The sequence below is a fragment of the Ranitomeya imitator genome, chromosome 10 (assembly GCF_032444005.1).
Source record: "Ranitomeya imitator isolate aRanImi1 chromosome 10, aRanImi1.pri, whole genome shotgun sequence".
NCBI lineage: Eukaryota > Metazoa > Chordata > Amphibia > Anura > Dendrobatidae > Ranitomeya > Ranitomeya imitator.
The window spans coordinates 122,515,156-122,530,733 of NC_091291.1; the positions used below are offsets into that span (position 1 = coordinate 122,515,156).

Genomic DNA, 15,578 nt, shown 5'->3' on the forward strand with positions numbered 1-15,578 from the left:
GGACAGTTTGGTGTCGCCGTGTTCACACTGAGCTGAACAATCATGTTGCAGGTAAGTTTTACCGGATTGTGGGGACCCTGCCGACTTCGCCGGACCCTGCAGAGCCGCGGGGGTCTCACTTCTGACTGGACAGTATTTTCCTTTTATCTCTTCAGGTTCAGAATGAGCTGAAAGTGGCGATCAGCGAATTCACCGAACTGAAGCATCAGCTGGAGAGGAACACCATGATCCTGGCGGTGCTGCGGCAGCTGCAGGAGGTGAGCCACATGATCAGTGTCCGACCACTGAGACTCCCACCCATCCAAAGGATAAAGGGGGCTGCAGAGTTAGTGCAGTGGCCTCTTTGTTTCCCCTGTCCATCCGCTGTTCTTGAATTACAGTCGACCCCGTTCACTTCCTTGAGGATTATGTCGGATGGCTCGCTGGCGGAATAGCAGTGCTGGATAGGTTGGTTGACTCACTGGTGGAATAGCAGAGCTGGATATGTTGGGTGACTCACTGGCGGAATAATAGAGCTGGGTATGTCGGGTGGCTCACTGGCGGAATAGCAGAGCTGGATAGGTTGGTTGACTCACTGGCGGAATAGCAGAGCTGGATATGTCGGGTGGCTCACTGGCGGAATAGTAGAGCTGGGAATGTTGGGTGGCTCGCTAGCGGAATAGCAGAGCTGGATAGGTTGGTTGGCTCACTGGTGGTATAGCAGAGCTGGATAGGTTGGTTGGCTCACTGGTGGTATAGCAGAGCTGGATAGTTTGGTTGGCTCACTGGTGGTATAGCAGAGCTGGATATGTCGGGTGGCTCACTGGTGGAATAGCAGAGCTGGATAGGTTGGTTGGCTCACTGGTGGAATAGCAAAGCTGGATATGTCGGGTGGCTCACTGGTGGAATAGCAGAGCTGGATAGGCTGGTTGGCTCACTGGTGGTATAGCAGTGCTGGATAGGCTGGTTGGCTCACTGGTGGTATAGCAGAGCTGGATATGTCGGGTGGCTCACTGGTGGAATAGCAGAGCTGGATAGGTTGGTTGGCTCACTGGTGGAATAGCAGAGCTGGATATGTCGGGTGGCTCACTGGTGGAATAGCAGAGCTGGATAGGTTGGTTGGCTCACTGGTGGTATAGCAGAGCTGGATAGGTTGGTTGGCTCACTGGTGGAATTGCAGAGCTGGATAGGTTGGTTGACTCACTGGTGGTATAGCAGAGCTGGATATGTCGGGTGGCTCACTGGTGGAATAGCAGAGCTGGATAGGTTGGTTGGCTCACTGGTGGAATAGCAGAGCTGGATAGGTTGGTTGGCTCACTGGTGGTATAGCAGAGCTGGATATGTCGGGTGGCTCACTGGTGGAATAGCCGAGCTGGATAGGTTGGTTGGCTCACTGGTGGTATAGCAGAGCTGGATAGGTTGGTTGACTCACTGGTGGTATAGCAGACTGGATATGTCGGGTGGCTCACTGGTGGAATAGCAGAGCTGGATAGGCTGGTTGGCTCACTGGTGGAATAGCAGAGCTGGATATGTCGGGTGGCTCACTGGTGGAATAGCAGAGCTGGATATGTCGGGTGGCTCACTGGTGGAATAGCAGAGCTGGATAGGTTGGTTGACTCACTGGTGGAATAGCAGAGCTGGATAGGCTGGTTGGCTCACTGGTGGAATAGCAGAGCTGGATATGTCGGGTGGCTCACTGGTGGAATAGCAGAGCTGGATAGGTTGGTTGACTCACTGGTGGAATAGCAGAGCTGGATAGGTTGGTTGACTCACTGGTGGTATAGCAGAGCTGGATAGGTTGGTTGGCTCACTGGGTCATCAGATCGGAGCTGCAGATAAGTGAAGGACACAGGGTTGGGGCCTCAGTGACACATGCTAACACCCCGCATTCTCAGGAGATCCTTCACTGCCTGAGCCGGCTACGTGGCCGGGTAGAGTGATGTGAAAAGAGCGCAGCGGGTTGCATGGGCACCCTGGAGCAGAGAGTCGGGGGCTTTAGGGCATGTGCACACATTGTGGATTTGACGCTGCGGATTCGCAGCAGTTTTCGATGCGTTGTACAGGACTATGTAAACCTATGGAAAACAAAATCCGCAGTGCGGAAAATACAGTGCGGAAACGCTGCGTTGTTTATTCTGCAGCATGTCAATTCTTTGTGCGGATTCCGCAGCGTTTTACACCTGCTCCATAATAGGAATCTGCAGGTATAAAACCGCTGTTGAAAACCGCACAAAAAACGCGGTAATTCCGCTGTAAATCTGCAGGTAAAACAGGGCGTTTTTCCTGCGGATTTTTAGGAATCTGCATGGAAAAATCCGTGGTAGATTCCGCAACGTGTGCACATAGCCGCAGACCGAGGACAGAGCACTTGGCGCAGGAGAGATAAGGTAACAAGGATTGTGCTGTAGTTCCCCCGCACAATGTGCAGCGGTGCCACCGCCATGCAGATAAAGCGTAGGACCGATTGCTCTGTATCCGCGCTGCAGCCCCTTCATTTTGGGGATCGGTTGGGGTGTCCGCGGTCGATCACAGATGCTAACGATACGATTCGCCATCACTTTATATAACTGATCTCTGCTCCGACATTGGTATGGATGAAAGTGACAGTCATGAGGGGTGAGCGTCGCTGTGACTGCCGCGCTCCCCTCCATGAGACCAGGGCAGAAGAGTCGTCCCGAAATAAGGGGTAACGTGGAGGAGTGGCAGTGCGCCCTTCTCATATATCCATCTTCCATCTCTAATCTGGGCCCATTTCTCTACATCTCCCCCTAATGTGCTGACAATGCACTTCCTCCACGTCTGTGGCTTTCTGGCTGGGAATAAAAACTGAGCATCGTAAAGAGTTTGAGAGACCCCAACACACGACCCCCTCCCCAGCGACGGCGCGACCTCCCTGTGTGGTGCTGTCACCACAGGCGGTGCATATAGAATAATCTGATCTATAGATTTCTCCCTCTGACACTTGATTACTTGTCTCCTGTTTCAGTTTAATAGCGCCATAGAGACGTACAACGCCGCCTTGTCCGAGAGGAACTACATCAGCGCCGCCGAGCAACTGGAAAAGGTAAGTGACTAATGCGGCCATAAATCACCGATGCCGCGCTATGTCCTCTTTATAAAGTTACAGTATGTTATATTGTTTTAATGGGAAATTTAGCAATACTGTCTTTCTTTTTTTTTTTTTTTTTCCTGGAACAAGAAAATCATTTAACAGTTTAAAAAGATATAAAGACTTCAAATCTGTGGGTTGAGGAACTATATATATATATAATCAATACATAGGTGAGATCACTGCTCACCTCCTCCTCCTCCTGTACAATGACTGATAACACCTCTATATACAGTAGATAACACAGGATCCACCATTCACAATAGGTGAGGTCACAGCTCACCTCCTCCTGTACAATGACTGATAACACCTCTATATACAGTAGATAACACAGGATACACCATTCACAATAGGTGATGTCACAGCTCACCTCCTCCTCCTGTACAATGACTGATAGCACCTCTATATACAGTAGATAACACAGGATCCACCATTCACAGTGGGGGATGTCACAGCTCACCTCCTCCTCCTTCTGTACAATGCCCTCTGCAGAGATACCAGAGCATGCTTGCATGACTCCCTTTACAATAAAAAAAGGTTTGCCAAATTATAGATAACTCAAGAACAGTGATTCCTGGTTGTTGATGTTACAGCTCGCCTCCTCACCCTTCTTGCCCTCAACATGACTGCCCACTACACTTTCCCATTACAATGAATGTAACTATAACCTATTTGTAGATAACACAAGATCCCACATTTATGTGTCACTCCCCCTCCTCCCTCCCTGCACAGCGACCTCTGCACAGGTCATAGAGCATGCCCATAACAATGTCGCAGCCATGTTTTCCAGCTGGTAATGCCAGTTGTTGTGAAGAGCCTGTACTGGCAGTCCGGCCACCAATGTTACAGTGTATCCCAGCTTTGTCGCGATCTGTGGTTCACCGCTCAGAGACCGAATAGGGAGCAAGTGATGGGCGCTGGAGAGCGGCATTCCAGCTCATGTCCACACAGGATGGATTTTTCTGAAGTGAGAAATTGTTAGTAAAGTTGTCAATGGCCAAATGGGCTCCAGTCTTGCAGCCGCTTTCACATCGCTCCGCAGGTCACTTCAATGTGAATGAGTCCGGTTTCTTAAACGCTTATCCACAATGCCGTGACATTATTTTGCAGCGGATTCTCCGGCCACAATCTGTCGGGGTAAATCCGCCGTGGGAATGTACGATCACAGGACACGATCGATTTTCTCTTTTCAATCTCAGGCACAAAACTGTCTGAAAATCCTCAAGTCTCGGAAAGGCTTTGAGCTGAAGGTGCTGAAATCTCTGGGAATCGAGCTGACGGTGCAGAAGCAGAACATGCTGTACCACCTCGGGGAGGAGTGGCAGAAGCTGGCGGTGTGGAAGCTGCCCCCATCCAAAGGTACCAACCTCCGTATAAAGGGTGGAAGGCGCAGAAATCTCCAGGTCACACTTCCGTCTCTTACGGCGGCCTCCCACCACACCGCCTCCAGTGGGGCGCACTCTCCTATTACTGGCACATTGGGTTACGATACATTGTATCAGTGTGGAATACACTTAATTTTCTTTGTTAATTTTTTTACTTTCAGATTACTCAAGTCTGGAAATGGTCTTGAAAACCGAACTGCACTTGTGCACCCTGCCGTCTCCGGACGACACCGGTTCTGCGCCAATTCTGGGATCTGTCCTTCAGGCCTTGGCCATTCTGGGAGAGCTGAACACAAAGCTGAAGTTTTTCAGTAAGATCCTGATGGTTTGATATTATTTTGATGGGACACGGACCTTGGACATCCCAATTAGGCTATGTTCACACTTTGCGTTTTATTTTTTTTTCTGCAGGCAAAACCCGCTAGCTTTTGTTGGTACTGTAAAAACCCAGCTTTTAACCCCTTAACAACCAATGACTGATTTATACGTCATTGGCCGCCTCTCTCCCTGCTTGGTGCGGACTCCGGCGGTGAGCCCGCACCTTTTCCGGCACATGTCAGCTGTTATGAACTGGCTTCTAATAATAGTGCGGATCTGATTGGTGCTTGCGGACATTTTTACACGCAGATTATTGGCAGTGAAGACATTGTCTGGTTGACAGTGGCATTTAAAAGGTTAATCACCGGAGCTAAGCCGTGACTGTAGGTTCACATTGCGTTAGTGCAGTCCGTTCAACGCATACGTTAAACGGACTGCGCTGACGCAAGTGCCGACTTTGCACAGCGCTAGCGCAGATGGAGCATCTGCTAGCTCCATCTGCGCTAGCGGTGATGGACCCGGAAACGCTGCAGCCCGCGTCTCGGGTCCGTCACTCAATGCGATGCGTCCGACATTGCATTCAATGGCGCCGTTAAAGGAACTACGTTACACCGCGTTATGCCGCGGTGTAACGTAGTCCGTTAAACGGAGACACTGAACGCAATGTGAACCTAGCCAGGAGGCAGATGACGGCTGTGAATCACAGCTCACATTTCTCTGGTATGGTGCAGCCTCGGCTCCTGAGCCCGCCGAGACCACGTGTTAACGGCAGCAGGTAGACGCCCTTCTTGTAATAAGGCGGTACGTAAACGCTCCAGCTCTGTCCCTCAGGTCAGCTGCTCCTGAACTTCATCCTCAAGCCTCTGGTGTCGTTTCCATCTCTCCACGTCCTCGTGGAGACGCAGCCTCAGGGGGTCGTACTGCGCTTCGACAGCCTCAAGAGCGACCAGACGCACCCGCCGCCCGCAGAGGTGTTCCTGAAGCTGAAGCAGGTGCTGGAGCTGCTGCACAAGCACTTACTAGGTGAGGAGCCAGCGAGGTCCGATAATGTATCAGGAAGGGTTAGTCACTGCCTCGTATGCACACATCACGTCATATGAAGTGCGACCTGAGACCGAGGAGGTTCCTCCAGAATATCGGCACAGCCGGCACAACTTATTCCACTAATACCGCTGCTCTATGCCTCCTACAGGATCAGTTCTTTGAAGTTAGGAAGCCTCTAACCTTACATTTAAATGGAATCTTTCATCAGAAAAGACCTGTTGTGCAAAATGGGCCTTTATATTATATTATTTTTTTTAGTTCTTCTCAATTTTGTAATTTTCACACTGGCCAGACTCCACATGAACATTGGCGCCAATAGACTGACTCAGACCCTATTGGTTTGAACAGCAGCATTATCTGAGCATGCTCGACTGGGTAAAGTTCATTGTGAAGAGAGGGGGAGGAGGTGGTTGTGACACATTCTGCAAGATACGGTTACAGCACAACTCCAGCATTTTGTTGTTGTATTGCAGCGCTGCAGTGGTCCCTGATTGTAGTCTTATACTTGCCCACCACCACCTTCACCTATCAGCGTCGCTCCAGTCGGTCTTCAGCAGGTTGTGACCTGCCGGATCGCTCCAGCGTTTGCTGGGCGAGCTGCAGGTCACTTCTCCATGTAATGTGGCGCTCATATACTTTGAGAGCCTGTGGGCAGCCGGAAGTGGCGGTTATAAGATGGCGGGACTGGAGTGGCACTGATAAACGTTAAGTATAAGACATAGGACAGGAACTTTAGGTTGGTAGCACCACGCCAGCACTGAAAAATCCAACCCTGGAGTGGTCGTCACCCAGTTTTTTTATTTATTGTATGTATTAATAATAAGCGGCTGAGGCCACCAGAAGAGCGGACCGGTCACTTCTACTTTTTGACGGCCAGAAGAGCTTACGATGCGGCACTAATCTACCCAGTGCTGAGAAGATTATCCAAGACTGGGAATTAATGGCCGATCTGTCAAAGTCAACTGATCTTGGTAGATCACAAGGCATCCATGATATCTGCCACGGACTCTGTGTGGACTGAGCCTTGGTATTTCATTGGCTTTATTATTATTTTTTTTATCCATTCTTTAGATTGGACGAAAGCCATCAGGACAGGCCAAGCGTCTGGTGCTCATGACGTGACGGCCTCTTCACTCTTCCTCTTGGTAGATGAACGGTTGGGCAGTGGAAATTTTAACCTCCACTCTTCTTGTTTTCAGGGGAGATGTCTCATATCTGCCCATAGAAACCTCATGAACACCCGACCGTGCCTAACGTTAATTTATATGGGGGGGGATTGGGGGCGAGCTGTCATTTTGGGTTAGATTGACAGGCGCATACCCAAACACCTGGGATGTGGAGGAACCGACAGTCTCCGCTTTTCGAGGCCAAGGAGAGCGGGACTTCAATAATAATCTGGTGATTTAAGCTCCAAGCTTGATCTAAATTCCAGTGGAGTATGAAGCTTCAGATCCTCTGGGAGAAATTAACGTCACATTTCTGCTAGAACTTCCATCACTTTCTGTAAGAGGCAGCGCTGCCGTAAAGCCGCATCATCCACGTTATTGCACAAGTTCACCAAATGTTTTGATTCTTTACACCAGTTTTCCGGTGACAACTGAATGACTTCTTTTTGACCTTTTTGTCCGTTTTTTTTTTTCTAGATATACCCGTAGAAAACAAACGAGGGGAAGGAGGAAATAAAGTGGTCCTGGCTGAAGTTCTCGGTGATCTGATCTGGGAGGATATTTCAGAATCCATCATTAAAGACTGTCTGGTCTACTCCATCCCCACCAACAGCAGCAAACTGGAGCAATACGAGGAGGTAATTACTAAATAATCGGGGTCCTGAACTATTGGATCCCCGGGATGAATGCTTCTTCTCTAACCCATGATCAATCGGCCGTTATCAGCCGTTACGCTGGAGAATTGTGGTATTATATGGCAATAAATGAGGGTAAATGAACCTCGGAGGCTCCATCTTGGGTGGGGGTCTGCCAGAGTCAGAGTGCCCCTTTATAACTTCAGCTGTGTTGTTCCACAGCTAGAATCCAGGGCTGTCCCCAGAGAGTTCTGTATTGGACATGCAGCAGAGTTACACGAGGATTAACCCCAATGTCATGTCGAAACGGGGCAGTTATTCTTGTTAGACTGGTGCAGGTGTCGGACTGCCTCTTCGTTTGTTCCCTTTGGGGCTGCTGAGTGCCTCACTCTCCTTTTTTCCAGCAGCCCCATAGAGAATGATAGGAGTGACTGTCGGGCATCAGACCTGTTGCTCTATATTTCACTATGATAGAGCGCCCCCTACTGTTCTTTTGATTTTCTCTCAAAGTCCTACATGTGTGTCTAGTGCTGGCGACACGTCGTCTTTAGTATTGATCGGTCGGCTGCTCGTGTACAAGAGGATACGGGTGATGTCTGAGCGCTGGACACATGGCACGGATGTTCTGAGAGGGAATTAGCAGCAGGGGGCGCCACGTCACGGATGTAACAACAATCACTACACACGGGAGCATTTAATAGGAAACGTTTCCATTTTAATTCTCTCTTGTTCATCATCATCATTTCTTTGTATTCAGGTTATCAAATCAACCGAACAGTTTGAGAATGACCTTAAAGAGATGCAATACCTGAAGGGCGACGCCACCGAACTTCTAAAATACGCGCGAAATGTCAACTCTCACTTTGCAAGCAAGAAATGCCAGGACGTGATCGTTACCGCCAGGAACCTGATGACCTCCGAGATCCATAACACTGTGAAGGTGAGAAAGTCCGATGTACGTCCTCTGTATTCTCTCCAGCAAGGGTTAAAGGATTCCTTAGATGGACTAGTGATTACCTGAGTGCAGGGGAATCTGTTCACATGAGCGGATCTCCCCTCCTTCCTCTGACACCACAGCTCATCCGCCATTAATCCACCGTGTGATCCAGACATCTCAGTGCATGAGCGTAGCGGACATTGAGTATCAAAAAGTCAGAACCTTTTTTTTGTTTTTGTTTTGATACTTGCTTGTCCCGATATCGCTGCTGCTGCACAAAGCTACATGTCCTGTGTCGTGGCGGTCCAGCCCAGCCGTAAGGATAGGCCATCAATATTGTGATCCTAATTAAAGCCTTAATAATGATGGATAGATTTAGGATAAGCCAGTATTCTATCATGTAGGATCACACATTGGTGACTGCGCCTGTGTCCTGCAGCTCTGCCGAATCTCAGGTAACCCTTTTTAAAGGGGGTTTCTATTTTCAGGCAGGTAATGCTGTAAAATGGCAACATACGGTAAGCATTACTTGCCTGTTGAAGCCCCTGCCGCTCCAGTGCCGCCTTTCTGTTGATCCTGGACAGTTTTTCTACACCGGTCCACAGCGGTGACATCCCATCTCCAATATGCGACTGATGCAAACAATTTCTAGGCTCGCCTGTGATGGCACCAGACTGCTGAAGTCAGGGATTGCCTGCAGCGGTCATAGGTTGTAGACCTGGCTCCTCCGCTGCAGTCCTGTCGGCAGAGACCGATGAGGATCAGCGGAGAGGCGGCTACAATAAGTAATACTTGTTCTGTATTTTAAAGTCTTGCCAGCTTGTGGGATGATATTTTTTTTTCTAAGCCGGACAATCCTTTTAGGAGAAAGTCCTGTTCCCAGTGTGAATAGTAATAACACAATCGGTACAATGGGCTTCGTTCACCTGCAATGTAGCAGCAGAGAGATCTGAAATGGTGGCTGACAAGAGCTTGAATAATATTTCAAGGTTTGGTGTAAATCCGGCCCCATAACGCCCAGTTCACACGTCCAACATTTCTGGTCAGAGTATTCACCGCGAGGCTTGACCTGAACTCAACACGATCTTAAACATGTATGCGGCTATTGATTTCAGGTCAGGAGACCCGCGCCCGGTCTTGACACCGTGGTCCGTACACTGTATGTGACCGCACTCCTTACTGGACTTCATTTTTTTTTTTTTTTGCTTTGTTATTGTAGATCACACCCGATTCTAAAGTCAATATACCAAAGCTCCAGAGTCCTGGGGGCGAGAAGGTGAAAACACAGAAGAGTCCGTCACATGAAGCTCAAGCTTTAGAAAACGAAGTCAAGATGGGGCAGCACACGTTCTCGCTGCCCACCTGCCGGATCAGCGAGTCAGTACAGAAGCTGATGGAGCTCGCCTACCAGACCCTCTCAGAAGCTACTGCCAGCAAGAAGCCCTGGTGAGTGTGGCCCACGGCTCCAAGGACAGGAAGGATACGTGTTAGAGTTGTATGGATCCTTTGTAAGTCTGGGATTTCTGCCACCCAGGAACAGAATGTGCACTACATATTCCAGAGGGAATGCTCTTTGCAGCCTGTCGACACATGTCTTTATGTAGACCCCATTACTATAGGGCAGAGATATTGGGGCATAAGAGTTGTATCCGACAGCTTGAGGGCATTAGATGCTCATGTCTCCTAAAAATATGTCCCCTCTTGGGCTTTCAGGACGGAATTGAAATCTAGACATTCCTCGCATTGTGGAAGGGGAGCGCGGAATGAAAAAACATACTTTTTTTTTTCTTTTAGACAGAATCTGGCGTACATACCTTTTAAAGGAGTTGTCTAACTTTTCCTTCTCCTGGAGCACCCCGCACCTCTGCTTTCAAGCTTTATTTCTGCAGGGAACCTGTGTTCTGACGATTGACAGCTCAGGCAGAGGCAAGGTCTCATCGGAGGAAGCTCCGGTGCTGCAAGAGGTGGTCTTACCTCCAGCATCAAGGGGGCGCGCGATAATATGGCCAGCAACAGAGCTGCTCTTACATGCACATACATGCTCCTTGCCCAGGATACCGGCCACGCCAGCAGAGGAAGCCGGTAACAAAGGCAAGGAGTTGTAAATCATAACATTTTGAATAAATCGTAAGTTGCAACGTTCTTAGTTTTTACAAGCACGTTGCAATTTTAACCATTGAGACAACCTCTTTAATAGATTCCCTCCAAGTCTTTTAAGCCATTGGCCGAATGTGTGCGCAGCCAAAAGCTGTTCTTTCTGACCTTCCACGCACACGCACGCTCGCCTCAGTTTTGTTTGCATGTGTTCTCAATGATGAGCAGTCAGTAAGTCATTGCCAGATCCCAATGGTGAAATCCAAAATGCCCGACCTTTCTTTTCCTAGGGTCACGGTAATGGCGTTGGTGGTACTTTGGAAGGCTTTATACACAATAAGGGGGGCGAACAAACCTGACGATATTCTTCCAATGTTCTTCCATGTTTGCTGAGAGTTTAACACAGTGAGGTGGAACGATGAAGTCTAAATGCAGAACTGTAACCGTCAAAGTGGGAGCATTGGGCACAATCCTGCTGCTGCGTTTCCCCTACCAGACCGTAAGGGGCGCATCTTGCTCGATATAAGTCGGGTTTGGAAAAAAAAAAAAAAAGGATTGACGTGATATCAGTCAATGCCGGCCATGGAAAAATGAGCAGGAAACCCAATTGTACTCATGGTGGTTGCGATGTTGACTTGGGTCAGATTGTAATTTAGCGATCTGTGAGGCCGGGGACCCCGCAGGTGAAGCCGGATTAATGGTGGTTTATTCTAGCTGTCGTTCTTATCGGGTCGTAATCCTTTTCTCCCCGTTTCTCCTTTTTTTCAGCGCCATCCAGCTTTTCTACACAGTCAGAAACATTTTCCATCTGTTCTATGATGTTGTGCCAACGTATCACAGGTGAGTGTCCTCAGCATCCCCTCTAAGTTCGCGCCTGTGTGTGCGTCCTGACCCCAGTTGATATATAATGGGGTCTGTCCTGATGTTCGTCACTATTCTTTCTCAAAAGTTTGCCAGCAGAGTAGAAGTTGTAATCATCGGCGATCTGGCTGCTGAGACCCCTGTTATTTTTGCGAGGTACAGGAGTGTTTAGCTCCGCTCTGCACCCGTTCATCCTTTCTCTTCCACATGAATGTGAATTATATATCCATATGGGTCCATGAGACACACCTGACTCTCTGAGTAGAGATAAGCGATGTCAAAGGGGCCAAGCACTCGGCTGAGCGTTTTACTGGTGGGGTTTCCAGCACCTGGAGCCCCTCACTAATCGGTACCATGCACACAGGCGATATGGCGGCACACCTAGTCCCTTACGGCTTCCTTTCCTTTAGGCTCAAGACAACCTGAGATGTTCTTTAAAAGCCGAAGGTGACAACAACCGTAATTTTCATAGATAAGTGTTTTTAGCTAAAAACATTTTTCGGTGGAGTTTTATTAAAAATATTAAACCAGCTGGCTTCTACAGCCTGTATGTGTCACAATACATAGCAGACTGCATAATGAGCTCCCAGTGAATTCCATCAGTGAGCTTGATCTGACGCCAGGGTCTAATTCTTAATTAATCGCCCTGTCCTGTGACGTCTCCATATCCTCCAGCGGCTCTGACAGTGATGTCCTCTTTCTTTTTCAGAGAAAACCTTCAGAAACTTCCTCAGCTGTCCGCCATCCACCATAACAACTGCATGTACATCGCGCACCACATGCTGACCCTCGGACACCAGTTTCGGTACCGCTTTCCCTCTCCGCTCAGTGATGGAGCCGCCACTTTCGTGGACATGGTCCCTGGATTTAGGCGTCTAGGTAGGAAGATTAATGGGATCTGGTGAATATGTAAGACTGCAGCCGGACGCCATTTTTTTTTTCATTTCAAATGATGCAAATCACAGAAAATTTGTATGCATGAGAATCAGAATTATTATTATTTTTTTTAATAATTGGAGGCGAATTTGACTCCACTCCAGTGGATTCGCTCATTTCTGATTGTGATTTATATAGATAAAAAATAAATGTTGGTGGTGTAAGATCCGCAGCTAGAATGCATGCATTGTACGTAGGGTGTGATATGCACGACCTCTGATATCGAGCGTCCTGACGTGTCCGTACGTCGTCTCCATTAGGCACCGAGACCTTCCTGGCACAAATGCGGCTCCAGAAAGGCGACCTCCTGGACAGATTATCGAACGCTCGCTCCTTCGTTAATATGGAAGACGAAAACAATTACATTGCGGGTCACAAAGCGATTCGGCAGGTACGGAATATAATGCAGAAGATTGAAAGTTATTCCCCTGGATCATCACAGCAGACAGATCGCCAGAGATCCCTGTGTGATGGGTCCGAGGTCGAGTGTGCACCACCGCTCCATTCATTGTCTATGGGACTGCCGGAGATGGCCGCACTCAGCTTTCCACCAGTCCCATAGGTAATGAATGGAGCGGACCTGCTTTTTGTACTTTTTACATAAGGAACTGAAGTATACTGATTGGTAAAGGTCCCAGAAGTGGGTTATCTGATCTGTCCTGAATGGGGGTCCCCTGCTTGCTGTCCCACCCGATGTGGTTGGCGCTGACTTCTGCTTTCAGGCAAGGAACGAACACATTGGCGGCACAGTTTCTCTATTCATTTCTATGGGAGTTGATGGAAAAGACTCTTTATGATGTTTCTGAATCTTTCCGTGTTGCTATTATCGTGCTCTTTTCTAGTATAATGATCCGTACGATCTCTGTCATTCTGCTAAATTTTGACGTTTTAATTTATTTTTTTTAGGTTATTCATCAGCTGAGTCGTTTGGGTAAAGTGTGGCAGGACGTGCTGCCGGTGGGCATTTACTGCAAGGCCATGGGGACGTTATTAAACACCGCCATTACTGAGATGATTACCAAGATAGCTGCACTGGAGGTACGACCAGTATAACCATTATAACCCACACTCCAGGGAAAGCTGTGGTGGGAGCTTCAGTGCCAGGACCCTAAACAGTGATTAATCGCTCTGTCCCCTCAGCTTGATTAACAGTCCCTCTGAGCCCCCGGCTGCGGAGTCTCTGCTCGCATAGCGTCATTGATATCGACTCGGTGTTTTTCCTCCCTGCTGCTGCAAAGTCCCCCATATAGCCTCATTGATATTCCTTAGTGCTCCTCCTTTTTGCCGCCTGCCCTCCTAGCCTGATGACAGCTCCTCAGTGTCCCTCCTCCCTGCTGCTACTGAGGTCTCACTGCTCGGTACAAGCTGCAGCAGGCTCACTGGGTGGGTGAGAGGGAACTAAATACACTTGGATTAAAAAATAAATGTACTCATTTCAATGTTCATATTCAGCCATTGGGACATTTATGTTCACAGTAAGTACACCAGCCTCATCTGGTCTAAGTCCTAATAATGTGTGAAGTTAGAACTTAAAGTGAATTTAACATAAGATCTCACCATGCGATGTATGAGCTGATCAGTGGCCACATACCTATACATTACATATTGGCATCCATCTCCTTTTTCCTAGGATATTTCCACCGAGGACGGAGAGCGGCTGTATACTCTCTGCAGGACCATGATCGAGGAAGGACCCCTCGTCTTCACCCCACTCCCCGACGAAGGCAAAAACAAACAGTTTCAGGAGGAGGTGCCGGTCTATGTGCAGAAGTGGATGAAATTCAAAGAACTCATGATCATCCTGCAAGCAAATCTGCAGGAGATTGTCGACCGGTGGGTGTCTGGTGGTCCGCTCGCCCACTGTTGGTTTTCGTGTCATCTGATTCATGTTCCCGACCCACAGGCAGCACAGATCGGACTCTGCGGCGTGGTTCGGGCATAATGAATAAGATGACAGGTTCCCATTAAAAGTGATTTTAGTGAAAAATAAGACGTATCTGGCATATCTAGGCGAGGGTCCGATCTGTGGAATCCCCCTCTGCCGGGAGCAGAGTGCCCTCGCTTCTGTTTCTGGCCAGGATGTAGAAAACGACAGACCTGCAGCCACCTCTCCCTTCGGTCCTGATGGGTGGGCTTTTCCTGTTTCCCCTCCCGTCTCTATTCATTTGATTTCCACTTTCGATCTATTGTCTTGTGACTGCTGCAGGGGCATCGGGGGAGAACCAGTATAGTTGGGGGGTTTCTTCTGTTTTGCTGCAGAATCTCCTCCTTTTTTTAACCCCGCATCTTGTTTTTCAGGTGGGCGGATGGGAAAGGACCCCTGGCCACGGAGTTCTCCACTAACGAGGTGAAGAGTTTGATCCGAGCTTTATTCCAGAACACGGAGAGGAGAGCGGCGGCGCTGGCCAAGATCAAGTAGCGCCATTGGCTGTAATATTCTGTACAGATTTCTTTGACATCACCCGTAAATACATTTTTGAATGAAAAAAATCAGGTTTTTTTTCTTTTTTTTTGCAAAACTATTAGAAATGTTCTATAAGAGTAAAGCACAAAATGTTCATACAGTGACACGTCGCCATTGATTTATCTAGATGAGATGGTGAACCTCTGGGGCGGTGACTTCTGCAGCGGTAGTAAGTCAGCCGCACGCACGACTTCCCATCTGACGGATCCCACACCTGCAGCTCTCGTCGGATTAAATTACGGATTTTTCTTTTTTTCCATTTGCACCCTTCTCGTAGCCTTTGCTGCACTGTCTAATCCTGCAGAATGAGTTACCTAAGAATCCTTCAGTGATCTCATTCTGACAATTTCTTTCTTTTACAGCTGACATGTGACCACATCCAAGGAGAGCTGGACTTTGGGGTGGTCATAAATCACCTAGGAACAGATAAGAGGTTCAGACTCGCTCACTGAGGGATTCCCAGCGAACTCGCTCTGCAGCCAGCAATGTGCAGGGACACAGAGCGTGTAAAAGTCAAACACTGCGCCCCGTTTTTTTGAATGAATCCTGATTTCCAAATGCAAACATTTTTAACATAAAAGACACGCGTTTAAAGGGGTTGCCTGGTCACAGCATATTGGGGCCCTGTCCTATTCAAGATCATAGGAGAT

At 48.5% G+C, this 15,578-nt stretch overlaps 1 protein-coding gene across 1 annotated transcript in view; it reads left to right on the top strand.

The window, feature by feature from the left end:
• The window catches only part of ZW10 (zw10 kinetochore protein), a 54,175-nt gene extending 39,143 nt beyond the window's left edge, over positions 1–15,032 (top strand). The window contains exons 3-16 of the mRNA XM_069741950.1: positions 156–257; positions 2,966–3,043; positions 4,288–4,447; positions 4,635–4,784; positions 5,623–5,814; positions 7,479–7,639; positions 8,394–8,576; positions 9,793–10,019; positions 11,436–11,507; positions 12,238–12,407; positions 12,725–12,855; positions 13,371–13,502; positions 14,095–14,297; positions 14,763–15,032. Of these exons, the coding sequence (XP_069598051.1) occupies positions 156–257; positions 2,966–3,043; positions 4,288–4,447; positions 4,635–4,784; positions 5,623–5,814; positions 7,479–7,639; positions 8,394–8,576; positions 9,793–10,019; positions 11,436–11,507; positions 12,238–12,407; positions 12,725–12,855; positions 13,371–13,502; positions 14,095–14,297; positions 14,763–14,883 (2,082 nt within the window). The 3' untranslated portion in view covers positions 14,884–15,032. The remainder of the gene's footprint in view (positions 1–155; positions 258–2,965; positions 3,044–4,287; positions 4,448–4,634; positions 4,785–5,622; positions 5,815–7,478; positions 7,640–8,393; positions 8,577–9,792; positions 10,020–11,435; positions 11,508–12,237; positions 12,408–12,724; positions 12,856–13,370; positions 13,503–14,094; positions 14,298–14,762) is intronic.
• Positions 15,033–15,578: the final 546 nt, after the last annotated feature.